The 19,033-nt window shown below is 48.9% G+C and overlaps 8 protein-coding genes across 8 annotated transcripts; 4 read left to right on the top strand and 4 right to left on the bottom strand.

Moving 5' to 3' along the window:
- Positions 1 to 1,139: 1,139 nt before the first annotated feature.
- On the bottom strand, positions 1,140 to 2,102 carry N7529_011060 (alpha/beta hydrolase; the record flags this gene model as incomplete). The annotated part of the gene is made up of 1 exon (XM_057246586.1): positions 1,140 to 2,102. One exon carries the CDS (start codon positions 2,100 to 2,102, stop codon positions 1,140 to 1,142), a length of 963 nt encoding a protein of 320 aa, XP_057091935.1.
- A 1,470-nt stretch (positions 2,103 to 3,572) lies between these two features.
- Positions 3,573 to 4,096, bottom strand: N7529_011059 (hydrophobin family protein; the record flags this gene model as incomplete). The annotated part of the gene is made up of 2 exons (XM_057246585.1): positions 3,573 to 3,721; positions 3,775 to 4,096. The coding sequence occupies 2 exons, from the start codon at positions 4,094 to 4,096 to the stop codon at positions 3,573 to 3,575; spliced, it is 471 nt and encodes a 156-aa protein (XP_057091934.1).
- A 2,105-nt stretch (positions 4,097 to 6,201) lies between these two features.
- On the top strand, positions 6,202 to 7,080 carry N7529_011058 (uncharacterized protein; the record flags this gene model as incomplete). Its single annotated transcript, XM_057246584.1, has 1 exon — positions 6,202 to 7,080. One exon carries the CDS (start codon positions 6,202 to 6,204, stop codon positions 7,078 to 7,080), a length of 879 nt encoding a protein of 292 aa, XP_057091933.1.
- Positions 7,081 to 7,460: 380 nt separating this feature from the next.
- On the bottom strand, positions 7,461 to 9,555 carry N7529_011057 (DUF2985 domain-containing protein; the record flags this gene model as incomplete). The annotated part of the gene is made up of 4 exons (XM_057246583.1): positions 7,461 to 8,263; positions 8,317 to 8,391; positions 8,444 to 8,839; positions 8,901 to 9,555. The coding sequence occupies 4 exons, from the start codon at positions 9,553 to 9,555 to the stop codon at positions 7,461 to 7,463; spliced, it is 1,929 nt and encodes a 642-aa protein (XP_057091932.1).
- A 2,158-nt stretch (positions 9,556 to 11,713) lies between these two features.
- On the top strand, positions 11,714 to 13,010 carry N7529_011056 (Nucleotide-binding alpha-beta plait; the record flags this gene model as incomplete). The annotated part of the gene is made up of 4 exons (XM_057246582.1): positions 11,714 to 11,913; positions 12,016 to 12,316; positions 12,369 to 12,590; positions 12,672 to 13,010. The coding sequence occupies 4 exons, from the start codon at positions 11,714 to 11,716 to the stop codon at positions 13,008 to 13,010; spliced, it is 1,062 nt and encodes a 353-aa protein (XP_057091931.1).
- An 842-nt stretch (positions 13,011 to 13,852) lies between these two features.
- On the top strand, positions 13,853 to 15,393 carry N7529_011055 (GTPase-activating protein GCS1; the record flags this gene model as incomplete). Its single annotated transcript, XM_057246581.1, has 4 exons — positions 13,853 to 13,894; positions 13,956 to 14,024; positions 14,143 to 14,919; positions 14,989 to 15,393. The coding sequence occupies 4 exons, from the start codon at positions 13,853 to 13,855 to the stop codon at positions 15,391 to 15,393; spliced, it is 1,293 nt and encodes a 430-aa protein (XP_057091930.1).
- A 450-nt stretch (positions 15,394 to 15,843) lies between these two features.
- Positions 15,844 to 18,615, bottom strand: N7529_011054 (mitochondrial elongation factor MEF2; the record flags this gene model as incomplete). The annotated part of the gene is made up of 1 exon (XM_057246580.1): positions 15,844 to 18,615. One exon carries the CDS (start codon positions 18,613 to 18,615, stop codon positions 15,844 to 15,846), a length of 2,772 nt encoding a protein of 923 aa, XP_057091929.1.
- Positions 18,616 to 18,660: 45 nt separating this feature from the next.
- N7529_011053 (uncharacterized protein) lies at positions 18,661 to 19,002 on the top strand (the record flags this gene model as incomplete). Its single annotated transcript, XM_057246579.1, has 2 exons — positions 18,661 to 18,893; positions 18,936 to 19,002. The coding sequence occupies 2 exons, from the start codon at positions 18,661 to 18,663 to the stop codon at positions 19,000 to 19,002; spliced, it is 300 nt and encodes a 99-aa protein (XP_057091928.1).
- Positions 19,003 to 19,033: the final 31 nt, after the last annotated feature.

Here is a 19,033-nt window from a genome sequence, read left to right as displayed (position 1 = left end):
CCATTTTTGTTTGACGATCCACCGTTTTTCAAGTCCCTCGATAGCGCTGAACAGGTAAAGGCAAGTGATTTCAGTTAATTCCGGTCTCCATGTGCGTAGGACTTCCCAACATCTACCGTCGAAGCGCAGGCCAGAGCGTAAGAAAGATGGGTCTTCACAGCTTACCGCTACGTGGGTACCATAGGGCAGGAGCATGGTCCACCAGGTCAATTCTAGCAGAAACAGATGCTCAAGGCTGCCTGCCCAGGTGAGTGCTATATAAGTATAATATTGCAGGATGTTGGCTCTTTATCTCGATCCATCTGCTCGTCAGGCTTGTCATTGTTCAACATAAATATTAATCTCTTTTGCCTCCAACTTACTCCGTCGACATATACTATAGTATCTACCTATACAATATCACGCCATGGTTATATAGCATCACTCCCCCAAACGTCTTCACTGGGTACGTAATAATAACCTCAGAATTCATCGTCTTAGCCCATTTCTATATTATGACCTTATCGTATTTGATCAGACCTGAGACATGGACACCCAAATTAGCACTCCAGCTGAATTAAGCTTAATGCAACATCCGGGGGCTATTCAGGGCCCGATATAATATCAAAACACTCGCCAATCGTCTTTGGCGCGGTTACCGAGGAGAAGGATTCGTGGTCTGTAAGAGGTAGCGGTGTTCATTTCAGGTAAATCTCGTTATATGCGAGATTGGCTGTGCTCAACCTCAGTTAATATCAATACTCGTAGTCAAATTGTGTGCATCCCACTATCCGAATGCTTTGTAGTCACAATAAAGTTACGGTAAAATTTCACCGAAATCTACCTTTGCCCTTTGCTGACTACGTTCCAGCGACTATGGCAACTGTGACTGACGCGAGTGGTATTCATACCAATAGCTCCGGGGACTGGTCTTCAACGGGATTCACCTGGGCTGGTCTCACGAACGGTCTAACCAAGTACGAGATCAATAGCTATTGTATAATGTGGGGCGGGGTTCACTGGCCCGGGTCATAGTATAGTTACTATCGTCCTTCAAATAGAGAACCGGAGTGTAGGATACACAGCTCCGCCGATATAATAGCTTAGTGGCTTAGATAGATGCCCGGGGCCATCTCAAAACTCCCGGCTCGAACAAGTTTTCAATTAGTACCCCAAGTTGTCTTTAAGAAGCTCACAACATCACTCATTTCCTCGTCATTCCACCAATGTCCTAGTCCAGCATATGAGTTAAAGCTCAAATTCATATCGAGCTTTGCGAGCACATCTCTCATTTGTCTAGCCCACTCAAACTTCACCTTCTGATCCAGCTCTCCTTGCCCAAGAAAAATTGGCTTATCCAACCCATTTGCAGAAACCGTCCATTGCTTTCCTGGAGGATCGAGCTCAAGCAAATTTCGCACGTAGGTTATCGTCTTTTCCCTCGCATTAAGTGACTCGTCTGCAGTTCCAGAAGCGAGGGTGCTGTTTGAGATCAACTCATCGATCTGGCGTCTGAACGCCAACCACCCGCTCAGACCAACAAAACCTCCAAAGCCATGCAAAATGCCCAAAGCCTCTAACTCTCCACCCAGAAGTAGCATCATTCCCATCGCGGACCCTTGGCTGAAACCTACCAGCATGACCCTCCCATTCGTCTCATCATCTTCAGTGTCAAAGCTGGTCTGCTCTTCGGTATCTACTCTTTTACCATATAATTCTTCGACCTCATGCTCGATCATGCGGGAAAGGTAACGAGTATTTTCCCTCATCCCCTCTCTCATCTTCATTTCGCCCTTGGTTCTATCTCCAAAATCTGTAATATCGAACCACGCATTCGTTATGTTGCCACCAAACACCGTGGTCTTTCGAGGCGATCCGGTAGGGAAAATGAACTTGCAGCCAGGGAAGTGTTCCTTCAACGACTTCATTGCCTGACTTTGATTTGAGCCGCTAGTGTGAGAGCTGTCGTTCAAACTTGGCGAAGAGAAAGGGAGCATAAACGATTCGGCGAAGTCGCGACCGGTTTGCGAGGTGCCATGAAGGAGAACAAGCGTGTGGGTATGTTTGTGAGGAGCCGAAGGAGAAATTATAAAAGGTTTTGGACGAAGAGATGGACCAGTCATGTTGTCTATTGCGAACCTCGCCAGATGGCTCTCGGGTGCCCTAGAGAGAAATCCTGTGGCTGGGACAGTAGAACCCCTAACTAAACAGTGCGAGAGTGTGCAATATAGCACACAACCAACAAGTGTTTTGACACAAAACATCTCCGCGGTGTGCTGTGGTTACCCCTTGAAACTATTAGGCAAACTAGCTCCCAGGAACTTTGCACTAGCCAAGTCAACTGCAGTCACAGCAAAACAGTGGCATTGGTATATGATACGTGTAATACGTCTTGCATATTCGGATTACGTGAGCTGCGGTTTCCCCTCCGACTGGTATGGAGTATCCTCTGCGTAGAGTTGTTGGATTTATACCATCGAAGCGGGTTGGCTACCTTTGATTTGTTGTGATTACTGCCCTTGCCGCCCTTCAAAATAGGGTGGGGATCTGACCACACTCCACAACAAATTTCACAGTGGAGCGAGGGCTTCAGAGGCTTCGAACACGATCCGCCCAGAATACACTGAGACAACGCATCTAAATTCTTCCAGTGCAAAGCCGTACAATGTAGGGGCATCAGACCTGATCACTTGCAACCCCAAGCGCCGGGCGCGAGAAGGAAGTTTGGCTACAATCCTAGGAGTGGGGGATCTACGATCAGCCTCAATTAGATTAGGGTTCGGGGAACTGAGCGTGTGGATTCATTTTCTCTGGCCATTTGCGAATAACTGACTAGAATTGTCCTTGCATGGCTGGTTCATCAATCATCCTGCCTTACTTTATGAGAAGAACATATGCCATATCTTCATGTCTCTGTAGTGTATGTTCAGAGGTAAAAGGCAACTCAGCCGTGCCATAACCAGCCACACGTTTCCCAGTCAAGAATCGCTGTGATAGTAAAGCGAGTGGTTGATTGATTTACGAAGCCGTTTGTGGTATAGAGTGACTCTTTGGGTAGATCATCGTCCACAACTAGGTGATGTAGGATTAGATTATTATCTACTTACGGAAATAAGGGTTCGGATAGAAAGACTAGCAGTGTCCTTTTTATCCCTTGTATCAACTCCCGGTGCCGTGATGTCCTCAATAAGAAGATATGGAGAATAGGTCCGGGGGAGTGTCGATTGCCCAATAGGGTATAGGAACAGGCTTTAGGGGCGTTTGGTTTGCCTATCTTGTTCGTAGGAAAAAAAATCAGTCACGAAAGAAAACAGTGGGTTCTCTACGACACACTTCGTCTTTAATGAAGACGACAACTTCGCTACTTAACAAGGGAATAATTGTGTTACCAAATCTACAATCCAATGGAGAGAGCTTGTAATGCAAGAATTAGATGTATGTATTAGAAGAGATGCTATCACAACTTTGACACGAGCCGCAGGGCAATGGATCTCTGACAAAAGGAAAAAAGCACAAAACAGAAAGAAAGGTATACCACAGGGCCGCTAGAACTTTTCCTCCATGCAAAGGCGAACCGCAATAAAGCGAATCGCTTAGAGGATGGAACCGAGAGCAACACAGGGAAGACCGGCACCGACGAGGTCGTTGCTGGCGGTGGAAGGAGAGTTGGCACAGCAGGCAACGTTCTGCTTGCAGCGCTGGTCGAGGATGTCCTGCAGGGGAACAGCAATGAGGATGGGGACTGTAAACATGTTAGTGAGGTGCGAAGTAAGGATATCAGAGAATTTAACTCACTCTGGACATCGAGCTTGGAGCACTGGTCGAAGATACCGGCACCGTCAGCACCGGATCCAGCACCGATCAAGTTGGACAAGGTTCCGCCGAGGATACCAGAGTTGACATCGGTGGTGTCGCCAGCGTAGGTGGCCTTGTTGCAGCAAGAGAGCTGAGCCTGGTCACCACACTTGGCCTGGGCCTCCTTGATGGTCATGCCGGAGGGGACGGGGAAGCGAATCTTCTCGTGCTGGGACTGGAGACCATTGTTCATGTTCTCAGTGGGCATGGCAGCGGCGAAGGCAGCGAAGCCGAGGACAACAGCGGAAAGAGAGAACTGCATTTTGAAGGTAGAGGTATTAAAGATTAAAATCTTGTAAAAATATAAAAGTTTTTTGAAGGTTTGGAAGATAGAAGGTAGAGTGAGATAGAGAAGTAGAGAGCTGATGGATAAAAAACCATGACTACCATCGAATGCTCGCCTTTTATCTCCAAATCCCAGTGTTTAGACACGAGGTGATCTGCGGCCGTTCATAATGAAGGCCAAAAACAATACTCCCATTCTGGCTGGGGGGAATGCCCTACGCAAGGGTTTGATCCCGAATCTGCCCTGATTATCTCTACCTCCTAGCGATTCTATTGGCCTATCCTTGTTTCCGGAATTTTAAGATCAATTAGATGTACCCCTTCGGTCCCGAGATGCCCTAGCCCTACATTCCGCCCTACCAGTGGTATCCGTCAAGGCTACCCTACTCCTTAGTCAATCGTGGGATCAAGCATATCCAATTTAGGAGTCACATTTTATCACCCTGCGAGCCTCTAATGGATCATTAATTAAACTACTCTCCACCCTGTGCGCGATATATTGGTTAATGTGGGCCTCAAATCCAGGCTTCTAGAATTGATTAGGGATAAATGTAAGCCCTACCTCTACCCTCAGAAGGATTCCATCCAACCACAGATCTTGGTCTCGTATATCCCTGTGTAGTCTTAGCAAAGAAATGCTTGATGTCGGTGGCGCTTGGGGGCGTTTTTGGGCGCTTTACTGGCAGGAAATGTCCGTTCCCACGCATTCATCACTCAAAGTGGCAATGATAGACGGGGAGAGACTTAAATCGTTCTGTTTACATCCGTATGTTTGTGACAAGCACCCTCTGTGATTAATGGTTCCACCTACCTGTGCTGGCTCCACCAATCTCTCGATCCTTGGGAATTTACGGTAGCCAGTCCAATGTCGATCTTGATCACTTCAAAGCACTTGCCCTGCTCTGGGCATAGCATGCTATGTTACGATGGGCAACCACCCTGATCTACGATCCTCTTCCTTGTTGCAAAGTCAATGGCTCACAGGGAGTGAATGTCGGTGTTTGTCGAAGTCTCAATAGATACGCTTTGGGCATGCTTTTTTACCTGCGCTTGGTCTATATTCAAATTTCCGAGGTTGAATGAGTCAAATTTAGGAATATTTTCGTAAAGATTGAATGATGCTCTGGGTTTGATGCAAGATTGTGGGCTAAAATTTCTTGGCTTTGAAGCGTATCCATTGAAGAAGTGTCTTTAGTATAGATTTGGCTGAGCTGTGAGTGCATAGTATGTAAAAGATCAAGGTTGAAATGTTTCGCTACATATACATAAGGATACATACTATGTAGTCAGTCGCTATACATTCTCGAAACAGAAAGGGTTGGCAAAAGCCCTGGAGGGTCTGAAGTAGGAATACGATAAACCATCGTAGTGCGAGATGCCTACCTAGGTAATAATAGGTATATCTTCACAACATTTCGTTGTCTTTTTTTCTGGATCGAATATATGTCGCTCTATGGCTTGTCCTTTCTGCTTTAATTTAATTGCAGATACTTGGTGCTATTATGTCTTGTTAAAATGTAAACAAGTATAATCTGTAGCAGCCCTGTTCAATTTATATCATATGTAGCAATGGATATATATATATCTGGAGCAAAATATATAGAATCCCAATATTGGGGCTCAGCCTATACTTCCCACTCTACATGCACCCAAGGCAACAATAAAGCTTTAACGCTTATATCTATTCTTATCTGCCAAAAGAAAAAGTCTACCTAGGTAGCAATCATGAAGAGGCTGTGATGGAGCAAATGTTCGCCCGCATCGGTAGGTTGTTGACCCGACGCTAAACCATATCCAGACTAGCTCATATCTGCCGGCACGCCGATTGAGATCTGACACGGGATCCTCATACTATAGCCTCTACTACAAGGCTGAGTCGGACATGAGTAGACCCAAAGGCCAAATATCTGCCCGTCAACCGACAAAAGATCCATGGGCATGGTTTCTCATTTGTATAAAAGGCTCTTGAAACCTCAGTTCATCCTCAGCACCAGCAAGATCACATCCAATTAGCAATACAAAAAGCTTCACACCTCAATACTCAATCTTAATCATCTACTTTACATACACCAAAATTTCGCAATGAATACAATCGCCTTCTTCGGAGCTACTGGTGGTTGCACCAATGCCTGTCTAGCCTACACCCTCCTGAACGGCTACAATGCCAGAGCCCTGGCCCGTACACCCTCAAAGCTCACAGCACTCTTGCTCACCCAGCCTGGAATCACCCAAAAAATAATCTCGAACCAGCTTGAGGTCATCGAAGGCGACGCAACAGACGTCGAAAGCGTCAAGAAAACCCTCATCATCAGCACCGACTCAAACAACACCTGCACCCCAGTCTCAAGCATCATATCCGGCGTCGGCGGGACGGGTATAATGTCCTTCACACGAGAGACAAGCTGCCAAAATTCCAAATTCCGCGTGCCTGCACTGCCTCATATCGAGTTGGACAACCCACATATAACAGAGCAGACAACGCGCGCGCTGCTAGCAGCACTGGAACAGATTGCGGCACGATTTTCTTCATTCGAAGAATATCGTGCTGTTGCGCCGAGGGTCACTGTCATCTCGACGACGGGAAATCTGCCTGGTAGTAAAGATGTCGGGTTTTGGTTCCGGCCTATGTACAATGTTCTTCTACCGATCCCACACGCGGACAAATTGCAGATGGAGAAGTTGCTTGATAAGGAGGCTGAACTGGGGGGTGATGGGGTTCTTGCTGGCGGACTTGTTGTTGTGAGACCTAGCTTTTTAATGGGGGATCATTTGATTCCTGCGCGGGAAGGGGAGAAGGAGGGTCAAAGGGTGGGACTCAAGGGTGTAAGGGTCGGGACGGAGAGGGATCCCGCTGTTGGATATACGATCCCTAGGGCTTTGGTTGGCAAGTGGATCTTTGAGGAGGTTATTAGACACGGTGGAGCGCAATGGGTGGGGGAAAAGGTTACGATCACAGCTTGAGCTTGACTTGTAGGCTTGATTCACGTGTTGGATGTACATGTACTTGAATAATGCTGTGGGCGATTGTATTTAGATAGAGATATACTCAGTTCACAAGCCAATGCGGTGTATCCTAAAGACAAAATGCCAATCTAGACTGAAGCACAAAATCAAAAGCAAAATTTATTCGGGAGGCAATCCGGCGAAAGTGTCAATGCCAATTCCACAATGAAATCCAACGAAACTCCATAGCTCAGCATATGTAGGGTAAAAGGCCAAAAAACAGTAGGATTATCAGCTGACAAGCTGTACAATTAGAGCACATGGACCAAATTAATCAGGTAGATCAAACTTCCTGGTGCTCATTTCGTGACGGTCGTATACAAGATGAGATCATCCGATCAGGTGGCGGTGTATGGCTCTGGTCGGTCAATCTGAGCGCTTTTGCGCTCGATTTGAGCACTGCTTCTCTCGATCTGGGCGCTAGGGCGATCAATTTGGACACTGGAGCGCTCAATCTGAGCACTGCGACGCTCCTCCTTGACCTTCTTCTTTTCCATCTTCTTCATGGCTTCTTCGGTCAATTCCTGGCGGAAAAGCCGTTCGACAACGTCCTTCTTTCGCGTCCGCCGGTCACCAATCATTATAAGCACACCACCAGTGATGTTGCAAGTGATGGAGCAGCAGAGAATGACGGTAGTTAGTGCGAAGGGTCGTGCTCCAGGGTCTTCCATACTCCAGGTACAGGCACCAAGAGCCATCTGGAGCAGTGAGTGCATATCGAGGATGACAACAATAGCAATCAGGAAGCGTAGAGGAAAGGCGTGGTGAGTATAGGTTTCGTGGGGCTTGTAGAAGGTGTGCGATTTGGCGAACTTTTTCTGGTGGTGCATTAATCGAAGCTGTTGACGGGCATCGAGCACGGAAAACTCGTGTTCGTCTTCTTTGGGCGTATCCCCAAACTCCACGTCAATGTCTTTCTCCGGCTTGGATGGAAGATCATTTTTGTCCTTGAGGCCTGGCAAGTCTCGCTTTTGGCGGAGCTTCCAAGTCAAAAATGTGTAGTGGGCAATGAAACTCATATGATAGGTATCGACAGCTCGGAATGGGGCTAATCCGTCACCCATAATAGCAAACAGGGCGACCAAGACGTTGTCAATGACATTGACGACATACAATTGTTTTCCGCCGACATTGATCCAGCCTGTAGTAAATGTAAGCATTCTGTACAAAACGGAAATATTCAAGAAAACTTACCAATCAAGAAAAGTACCCAAGCCAGACCGAACAGAGTAATCAAAGTTGCGTAGAGGGTCACAAGAAAACCGAGGGCTGGGCGATATCAGTACTAAACACATTGATAATGGTAAGCAGTGTCACTCACGCTTCCGCACATACTGGCCAAATCCTTTCATGGACCGCTTGAACCTGGAACGCCGAGAGTGAAGCATATGTCGAACGTGATCGTTCAGTTCGGCAAAGTCTTCTTTGGTCCATCCTTCAAGCCCGTGCCCTTCGGGAAGGACAGCATAGCGAGGACCACGCAACACAGAGGACATGCTCGTGAAGGGGCGGAGTTGTTCCAAGTTCGGTCGTTGCTTGAGCTTAGCCTCCTCGGACAGCTCCCCCTCATCCGTTGTAGTTCCCTGCTCTTCATCCGAGGAATATTGTGGCCGCGTGATGTTATAGGTGGGCATGCGATTGATGAATCCACCCAAGTTGGGAATGAACAAAGAGTTCTGGACATTGGTGAGAGTGGATAGTGCAGAGACCTCGGGGTCTAAAGTCAACGTTATTAGAAATATGATTTTTTTGTATCACTCTTGGCATCGGGGGCTTACCGATCACGTCCAGCACATCTACTACATGAGATCCATACTCATTTGCTGGTTGCTGTTCTTCTTGCGTAGCCAATGTTGGTGGAGCACCTGTCACCGTCGAAGCGCGGTTTCGCGAGAAGCGATTCAACGCAGCCTGGCTTGTGCGCCGAAGCCGACCCGCCGGTCGCGCTACTGCGGGAGGGGCCTCGGGTTGTTCCGATTCAAATAGTTCAGTATTCGCGCCAGTCTCTTGTTCGGGTAGCATCGACGCTGGAGAGGTTGCCGACAGACTTGGGCGTGCTGATTCTTCGCTTACCGGCATCATTCGCATGGGAGTCGCCACCCGTGAGAGCGCATCCGGCTGAGGGGATGACCACCGTCCAGGGTTTGGCTCCGAGTTGCTGCGCCTTCGGCCAGCCAGCCATGCTTCATCTTCTTCATTGGGAGGAGGGGAACGGATGGCACGTCGTTCGGTGGGTGGCTGACTCTCCTGCGGTTGGTTGAGGTTGTCTAGTGAGGGGATGGATGGGAACCGAGACAAACGAATACTCGGTCGTCGAGTTCGTGAATCGCCTCGTGTGCGCAAAGTGGAAGGGCCAGGCCTTGAAGGAGGAGACTCGGTGGGCTCTGTGGATTGCGTCCCCTGATCCCCCCCGGCGGGCTCGATGCGATCCATGTTGGAGCGACGAGATCCGGTAAGTCCGCCTAGATTAAAATTGAAAAGAAATTCACAGTAACCCAGGACCTAAAATCTTTTCCCCCTTGAGGTCGAGAGACAGTCAATAGATAATCTCTAAGGGGAAATCCAAAAGCCAGATGAGTCAGCTCCCCATGGGACCTTCCAAGGTTGTAGAAAATCTTGTTTTGTTCGTAGTGACGGAGTAAAGTGGACCTCGAGTCCGTCAGTCTCACGCTAAAATGTCGATCTTTATTCAATTCTTTGCCGAACTGTTCGTGTGTTGGCGTGGTACATATTAAAATATACAATATTGGAAGTTTTTGAGAAGTTCAAGTGATTCAATACATGATCAGGGTGGTACACAATTCCCTTGTCATAGTGGCAACATGGTCCAATGGAAGTAAAGAGAAGGCAAATCTAAGCTTCAATGGCCTGAGTAACAAGGTGTCAAGATGCATGCGTCTCCAGTAACTTACACGGCCTAAATATCATGATAAGACGTCACTCAAAAAAAAACAACTGTAGATCGATCGATTGATACATATGTAGTTATGCTGAAAACTGTTGATCTAAAATTACGTAAACAGGTTTTATCTACTGTATGTACCTAGGTAGGAATTGATATACATAATCTCGTGCGACGTAGATCTTTACGTTGTACCCTGGCACAGGTAACTAGGAACCATACAATCGTCAGTTAATGCGATCATCTCAAGGAGTCGAAAGAGAAAATTTTAAGCAAGAACCTGATTCATTTTAAAGTACGGTATATGTATTTACTATAACTATAGTTGTATTGTAGAAAAGTTACTCTAATGATTACATGTTTGGAAGATGCGGGACTCTTTCTTATCTCCTCCCTACTTTATATACATATCTCTAGCGGTGGGTCTTTGTTAAACATTCTACATGATCTCCCAAGATCTTTCATGGATTTTTTGTTGCACTCTTAAATAGTTAGCGGCTAGCTATCCTTGAGCATCGCTCACGTCTAGTATGGTCTACTTCAAACCTTTTAGATACCACGCATCATCAGACAGGGATACCAAAGCGGCTGCCTGCTTGAAGAATCAAAACTTCGACAAGAATCTTGGCCACCTGTTGGAAAGATAGTTTAGAGTTGTGAGGCACCATTGATCCGATACAACAATCAATTTGATATACCTCTTGCGCATAATTTAAAAGCACAATTTAGAGAGAGAGAGAGAGAGTCTTTATTGACGGCACGATTTTCAAATGGTGACATTAAGTCCAAATTCAATCGTATGTTGAACGGATTATCTCATATATAAAGGGCCTAGGTAACATGTCATTTGTATACATGTACGTACAGCGTAAGTGAGGTAACACGATGACTAAAATCTACTGGAGTATGTTAGGATCCTGCGATGTAAGAGCCAGCTAGAGTACTTTATACCCTGTACAATATACACTGGATCCGAAGATATGGAGAATGACATGAGGTGGATCTGTTGAAGGTGGAAGATCGGCTTTGTGATTTATTTATGGAACATGTCACACAGGTACTGTCATGCACATGTACAAGTTCCGAATGGTGCGCAGCTGAATATTTTGGGAAAAATGTTGAAAAATACCTACATATGTATCTAGGACGATATCCAGACAAGCAAAAAAAACAAGACCATGGGGTCAAAATAGGTCAAGTAAAAGGAAAATAAGAATCGAATGATATAGAAAAACCCGATGGTGAGCCTTGATTGGTCGAGGGTCCAGGTCTCCAGAATGACATCAGGCCAGATGTTTGCGACCTTATGGCGGGGGAAGGTGTTTGGGGGCTTGCAGGGGGGACAGGACGGGACCACCAGGAGCATTCAGAGCCTAAAGAGCACCCAAGATTCGGGGGCAGACCCCTCGAAGGAAACCCGGCCTCGATCGCACCTGACTCCGATCCGTAAGCTCTGACTGGGCTAGTGCTACACCGCCTCTCCTTTCCCTTTCCATCTCCTTCTTCCATCATCCTCTTTCCTCTTTTCAAGATCCAGTGAATCAAAAACTTCAATTCCATCTTCCTTTTTCAATCGGTATCTAGGGCACGAAGCTACCCTGCTCCTCGCTCCTCTCCGTCAAGTTAATCTCAGCTGCAAACAACCCAATCCCGTCACTTTTCATCCTTCCAAACATCTCAACCATCAAGATGTCTGCCGTCGACGCACTTGCTGACTCCGTGGCTGCGACCAGCCTCACCGATAAGCCCGAAACCAACGGCGTAACATCATCCCAGGCTACCGATGCTGCGGCTGCCAGCGCGGATGAGGGTCGCCGCCTGTACATCGGGAATCTCGCATACGCGACCACAGAGGAGGAGCTCAAGGAGTTCTTCAAGTCCTACACCATGTGAGTAATAAATTTCAAACCTTGAGCTGTGTATCACACATCAGAAAACCTTCACACAATATTATCTTCAATTGGGCCATTTCTGACTCATTCCTTCACCAGCGAGACCACCTCGATCCCGGTGAACCCCCGCACCAACCGCCCCGTTGGTTACGCGTTTGTGGACATTGCCACTGCCGCTGAAGCTTCTGCCGCTATTGAGGCTCTTTCCGGCAAGGAGATCCTTCAGCGCAAGGTCTCCGTGCAGCTTGCCCGCAAGCCCGAGCCCGCTGAGGCCAAGGAAGGCGCTGCCAGCGGCGGCGAGGGTGCCAGCGGCGCTGAAGGCCGCAAGCGTACTGGTGGTCGTGGCCGTGGCCGTGGCCGCGCCCGCGGTCGTGGTGGTCGCACTGGCCGTAGCCGTACTGTATGTGAAGAAATGGTTTCCTTGCTAAATTCACACAGACTTTTTGGAATAGATGCTGACTTTGGAAAAGGCCCAGGAAGGTCAAGAACCTACCGAGGCCCCTGCCACCGAGACTCCTCTCGCTGAAACCACCAACGACAAGGATGCTGGGTCTGAGGCCGATAAGGCCCGTGCTGCCCGTCCTCAGAAGCAGCGTGGTCCTCCCGAGGATGGAATCCCGTCCAAGACTAAGGTCATGGTTGCTAACCTGCCGTACGACCTGACCGAGGACAAGGTGGGTTACTTCCTTCTCCCCTGCCATCTCTCCGTTGAAAGTTACATTGACTGACTTGTTTTTTCTTCTTTTTCTTTTCAGCTCAAGGAGATCTTTGCCGCCTACGAGCCAGTTTCTGCTAAGGTTGCCCTCCGCCCCATTCCCCGCTTCATGATCAAGAAGCTGCAAGCCCGCAATGAGCGCCGCAAGACTCGTGGTTTCGGATTCGTCAACCTCGCCTCTGAGGAGCTGCAGACCAAGGCTGTTACTGAGATGAACGGCAAGGATATCGATGGTCGCGTTATCGCCGTCAAGGTTGCTATTGACAGCCCCGGCAAGGAGGATGAGGATATTAATGCCCCCACTGACGAACCGGTCGCCGCACCTGCTGCCCAAGAGAATGCCACTCCTGCCGCATCTGCCGTGACCACCGAGGCTTAAGCACTCAACAAATATCACTACCTCAAATGAAGTCTTTAGACTGGGTTTGGGACAGAGAAAGTATGGAAGGACGTATGGATATAGCTACAATGGTTTGATGCGTGATTCAAACCATCGTTGTTATCATAGCTTTCAAGGGATTTATGGGGAAATGAGGAGGATTGATGACTTTTTTTATCGGACAACATGGATCATTAGTTGACCATGCTGAGGAGGCGTCTTTGCTGATGTGAACTCCGTCCTTTACGACTTTTTTTGCCTTTTGTATTGTATCTTAGCACCCATTTACTAAATGATAACGATCTGCCACCTGGCATTTTAGATTCCAGAGTAATCCCTTGACCCTATCGTATACTCCCATCTTGTCTAGAAAGTCTGGGCGACATACCATTTTCAGGTATGCTCTTTGGAAATTTCTATACTTCTTTCTATAGGATTTCTTTTTCCTGCTGTGTTAGCATTTCTTTATTGTCTCTCTACATATTATCAGTATTTAGCGGCCAGCTACGCCCTTATATCGTTTCAAGGGAAGACATATTGGACATGGCATGGAGCAGAGTGCTTCCACCAACTCGGAGATGACGCTAAATCGGGGCGACCCTTGCCGATCAGAGGCAAAACATAGACGTTGTCTCACTTCAATTGGTTTTTGTTGCATCGAGCTAGTTGTGTTATTTTTGTGTATTTTGTGTGTTGTAACACTTCTGTTTGACGTCCAGTGAATCTTGTTCGAAACGAGAAAAAAGGGGTAGGTGATTGCAACGTGCCGAGTCGGCCAACCCTGGAACATCCTCGCGCACTCCGTCATTGGTTTTCCGTCTGGTCACCCTGGTATATTTAATATGTCTCGCATGTGGGAGGTCGACCCGGAGACAAGGACAAAGGTGCGCTCTCATATGAAGCTCCGTAGCGTTGCAAGGTCATTAACATTGACATGTGCCGCAGCTCCTTCAAATCTCCAAGACGAACGGAAATGACAGGTGCTGTGATTGCGGCGCGCCATCACCTCAATGGGTATGTCTTTACCTCTGTTCCTCTTCTCGCTGGCTCTGTATTTTGAACCACCGCTATCCTCCGCACTCCAACCCCGCGAACCCACTGCTAACTCGTCCACCATGGGCGTTTTGAATAGGCCTCCCCCAAGTTCGGCACCTTCATATGTCTCAATTGCGCCGGCACACACCGCGGATTAGGTGTACATATCTCCTTCGTTCGCTCGATTACAATGGACGCCTTTAAGCACGCCGAGATCCAACGTATGGAGTTGGGGGGCAACGAGCCGTGGAAGACGTTCTACGATGAACACCCGGTGACCATCTCAGAAGGCCGCGCATTTGAAGATTCGACCATCAAAGAACGATACGACAGCGACTCCGGCGAGGAATGGAAAGAGCGATTGTCGTGCAAGGTCGACGGCCGCGAGTACGTGCAGGGCCAAGAGAAGAAGAACAACCCCTCGCGGCCAAGCAACACTCTGACCTTGGGCGGCGCTGAAGGTGGCGCCGGCGCCATGTCTGGTGCACGGGCTGGGTCTCCAGCTAACAATATTCGCTCCAACGACAGCCAGCGTGGTGGTCCCTCTGGCAAGAAAGAACAAAATGAGGCTTATTTCGCGAAACTCGGCAATGATAACGCTACTCGCAACGATGCCATTCCTCCCTCGCAGGGCGGGAAGTTTACTGGTTTTGGAGGCGGCATGCCTGCGCCTACTACGAGTGAGCGGCGCTCCTCCCCCTTTGGAGGATTCGGAGGCTGGGGTGGCGGTGGTGGTGGTGGAAGACAGCCGTTTGAGGACCTCCAGAAAGACCCCATGGGCACTCTCACTAAAGGACTTGGGTGGTTCGCATCGACAGTTGGCAAAAGCGCAAAGCAGGTCAATGACTCCTATCTCCAACCAACGGCCAAACAGGTATGTACCGCATTCGGGACTTTCTAACGCCTTTGCACTTTGTTGTGCACTGCTAATATGCATTTATAGTTGGCCGAATCCGACTTCGCAGCCCAAGCCCGTATCCATGCGGCGACCTTTGGTCAGAACGTGCAAACTGGAGTTCGTGGAGCCGCAGACCAATTCAACCGGTTCGTTGAAGGCGAAGATGGCCGAGGGGATGGAAATCGTTCTCGCGTGGAGCCTGAGCGCCGAGACTTCTGGGATGATTTCTCGTCTTTGGGTGACCAAGAGACACCAAACCATCGCCGCAGCGGATCACAGCGGTCTCAACGTTCCGACGTTGTTGGTACAGCTGCCTTGCGAAAGGGCCCAACGGCGTCCTCGCTGGCTAACTCTTCTCCCGCCTCGTCTGGTGTAGAAGCAGCTGAGAGTAGGCATACCACAGCCTCTGCGCCAGGTAAGGGAAAGGATGAATGGGATGACAACTGGTAGTATATGGAATCATTCATCTCCGTTTATTCTATGGTCGGTGTTCCTTTGTGCTTACTCTACTACCCTCCTGGACTACCCTCCTGGACTACATATCCATTGTTACAGCTGACAGCTTAGTTATGTCACCTGACAGACTGGTTTCCTAGTTAGCAGATGCAAATAACTAGTCAGTAAAGAATACAACTTACTCCTCCCAACTTTGTTGGCGCACCGCTACAACCATCTCGTTAGAATCCCTGTCTAGCACAGGAGATTCATTTCACACTATTACTAGCCCGATTTAGCGGGATCCGGTGTCTTTTAAGAAGACATGACGAATGGATCGGAAAGGAGATAAATATATTGATACAGTAATGAGATAATACAAGATGAAAATGTACAAATGTCATCCAGTCCAGCCGGGGTTGACAGACTTGGAGCCCGTTCTATTATGCTGCAGATGAGAAATGATTAAAATCCACCCCTCAATTCTGCAAGCACAACCTTCTGCCTCTGTCCAGACATGTTCTCAAACCGATCGACACTCATGACAAATGTGCCCCGGCCAGCAGTCAAACTGCGCAAATGCTTGAGATATCCAACCATCTCCTTCAACGGTACCTTAGCAGTGATGGTTCGCGGTCTCGCGGTAGCAGCGGGAATCTCAACACCAACGGAGGCCGTCTGGAAGGGATCTGGTGGCGCATAGACACGGTTCGTGTCAATGGGCGGTAGCGCCTCCTTAAGTGCAGCTTGCGAAGACGCCGATGCATCGGCATCGCCTAGTGGAATTTCGTCATCAAGTGAGATGATATGTCCACCCCGCGAGGACGAGATGTCATGCACAACAGATCCGAGACTGGCTTCGTCTACGCTGATGATGACGTTCATCACGGGTTCCATCATTGTTGTACCGGCACCAGCCTGTACGTCTCGCAGCGCTGCGGCAGTCGCTTGCCGAGCTGCGGATGATAAAGCTGACGTGGTCGTCTCGTTGCCGAAGAGGTCCACTGCCGGGTCGATTGTCAGCGTGACGCGGGTGTTATGCATCGGGAAGGTGAATTGTGGACCACGAGCGAGTGCCGCCATAGCGCCGTTTTTGAGAGCTGTGCGGAATGAAACCAGATCCATACCCAGTACGTGTAGTAGGCTGGTCTGATCATCGCCGTGCGAGGAGCCGTCGGCCTGCAGGCCTGGCGCGCGGACGACGATTTGGTTGCCATCGTACGTTTCGACGAGAAGAGTGTCTTCATCCATTTGTTGAGGCTCGACACTCTCGTCCAGCTGCTCCACGACTGCTGTACAACCGGCCTTTCCTTTACGACCGGCGATCTCCTTATCGAATATCTTACGTATTGGGCTGGAGGCACCAAGCGCGGATTCGCGATAGCCAATCTCGATGCGGCCCATTGTGGCTTTAGCTTTCAGGTCATTTATGAGTCTATCGCGGGCGATCTCGAGATGCAATTCTCCCATGCCGCTTAGGAGGGTTTGACCCGACTCCTCGTCCACGGTGACGTGCAGACTGGGGTCTTCGCGGAGAAGGAGTGCGAGGCACTCCTGCATACGCTTCTCCTCACTCAAGCTATGTGGCTCAACGCTGGTGAAGAAAACCGGCGGTGGCACGGCAATTGGCCGGAGTTGGAGACTGGTGAGAGGCTCCGGGGGTGTGGCTTTGTTGCCTGCGTATGAGACCAGGGTGTCTCCAGTTCTGGTTTGTTTCAGCCCGACTACGACTCCAATGTGACCTGCTGGAATCGAGTCCACCTCCACAGCGTCGTTGGCATACATCTTCAGTAGACGTGGCGCGCGTTCGGAGAGATGCAAATTTGTGTTGAAAAGCAGACTGTTGCGATCCAATGAGCCTGAATATACACGGACGTAGACCAGAACTCCTCGCTTTGCGTCATTAACCACTTTGAATGCTAGCGCGCAGCTTTGGAGTTTGCCAATGGCATCTTTAAAACTGGTTTGTAGGGCTGTGTTCTTATTCTTCTTTTGTTTTCCTTTAGATCGTGCAGAGACCTTCTCACTCTCCTCGACGACCAAGTCTCCAGACAATAGGTCTTGCAGGCCACCTTTGACACCGGCAATACTCACCTCTGGATCGGGAGCTTCTGGTGGACTGGGTAGGAGGTTCACAATGGAGTCCAATAAGGGTTGAACACCCATATTCCGGAAACTGGCACCTGCAAAAAGAGGGATAATTCGGCTGCTCTGGTCTAACACGCAGTGGCGCAAGCTTTGAATAATATCAGCGGGCGAAACTGAGAGATGATCTTCTTCACATTCAAAGAACTTTTCAACCATTTCCTCGTCGTGCTCACTAAGAAGCTCGACCAATGCAATGCGCGCCCGCCGCAGCTCTTGTGCCAGGGAGGGTTCCTCAGCCTCCAATTGCTCAAGAGCAACCATCTTCACAGTACGGCCGTCTTCGCCTTCCTTCCAACGCAATCCTTGGAGATTGATTGCATCTGCCACGCCCACAAAAGAACCATTGCCTCCTTGGAACCAAGGTATCTGGCAGACCGCTGGATAAACGCCCAAGCGGGAGCTGACCTCTCGTACTGTCCGACCAAATGCAGCCCCATCACGATCAAGCTTATTGACAAAAATCAGGCGAGGGATGTTGTATGTGCTGGCCTGGTTCCAAACCTTCTCTGTCTGTGCTTCAACGCCAGCAACGCCGTCCAAAATGCAAACAGCGCCGTCAAGAATACGCAGAGACCGCATGACTTCAAAGGTGAAATCTGCGTGGCCAGGTGTATCAATCAAATTGATAGTGTGGGGGTAAGTTGACCGCAAAGCTGGCTCATCCTGTGCTCCGGTCTGGGGGCCTGATGCGGCATCTACTTCACCAGGAGGCCAATGAAAAGTAATGGCAGCTGATTGAATGGTAATTCCACGCGCACGCTCGGCAGGAAGGAAATCAGTGACCGTTGAGCCTTCGTCAACATCACCAATACGCCGCGTGAAGCCACTATAGAACAGCATGCGTTCCGTGGTGGTGGTCTTGCCCGCATCGATGTGGGCGATAATTCCGATGTTTCGGGTTCTGTCCAGAGCTGCGTTCTGCCATGTTGCTGGCGTCGTGGAGAAACGTTGGAGTTGTCTATAATTAGACCGAAGACCTTTGAGAGAGGAGCATGTTGTTTTGCTCGCAATACTGATAGAGTTCATATATAAGGTAGAGCTCATACAACGCATCCCGGAAGGGAGGCGTAATAACGGAGCCACGACCATTCCGAGGAATGGCGCCCATGTAATAGATAAAGATGTTGAACAGTTATGTTTCGAGACACATTGGTCGTATGTTTATGTTATTGGCACAATGAAGAGCTGTTCGAAGAGAAAACCGAAGCGCAAAGCGGACTGGGGATCGGCTTGGCGCATTCCTCCACACTCCGACACTTGGCTTTCTCCAACTACTCGAAGTGTTTAGCTTGCTGCAATTCTTTGTCTCTTTGCTTTGCTTGTTATGCCAATTTAACAGAATACTGTTGTTTTTTTAATCTTGAGCTGTACGAGGTAGGTCTTCAGTCTCCAGTACCAGTTCCTTAAAGCTGGCTGGCCGTTGCTGTGGGGTCTGATCTCCAGCCATCGAATACTGACGCCTATGATGATGACTAGCAGCTCCCCCTTGTCAGCGCAAACACTCCTT

This window comes from Penicillium soppii, assembly GCF_028829465.1.
Source record: "Penicillium soppii strain IBT 18220 chromosome Unknown utg000010l, whole genome shotgun sequence".
In the NCBI taxonomy this organism is placed as follows: Eukaryota; Fungi; Ascomycota; class Eurotiomycetes; order Eurotiales; family Aspergillaceae; genus Penicillium; species Penicillium soppii.
This window is presented reverse-complemented; position numbering and strand designations above follow the sequence as displayed.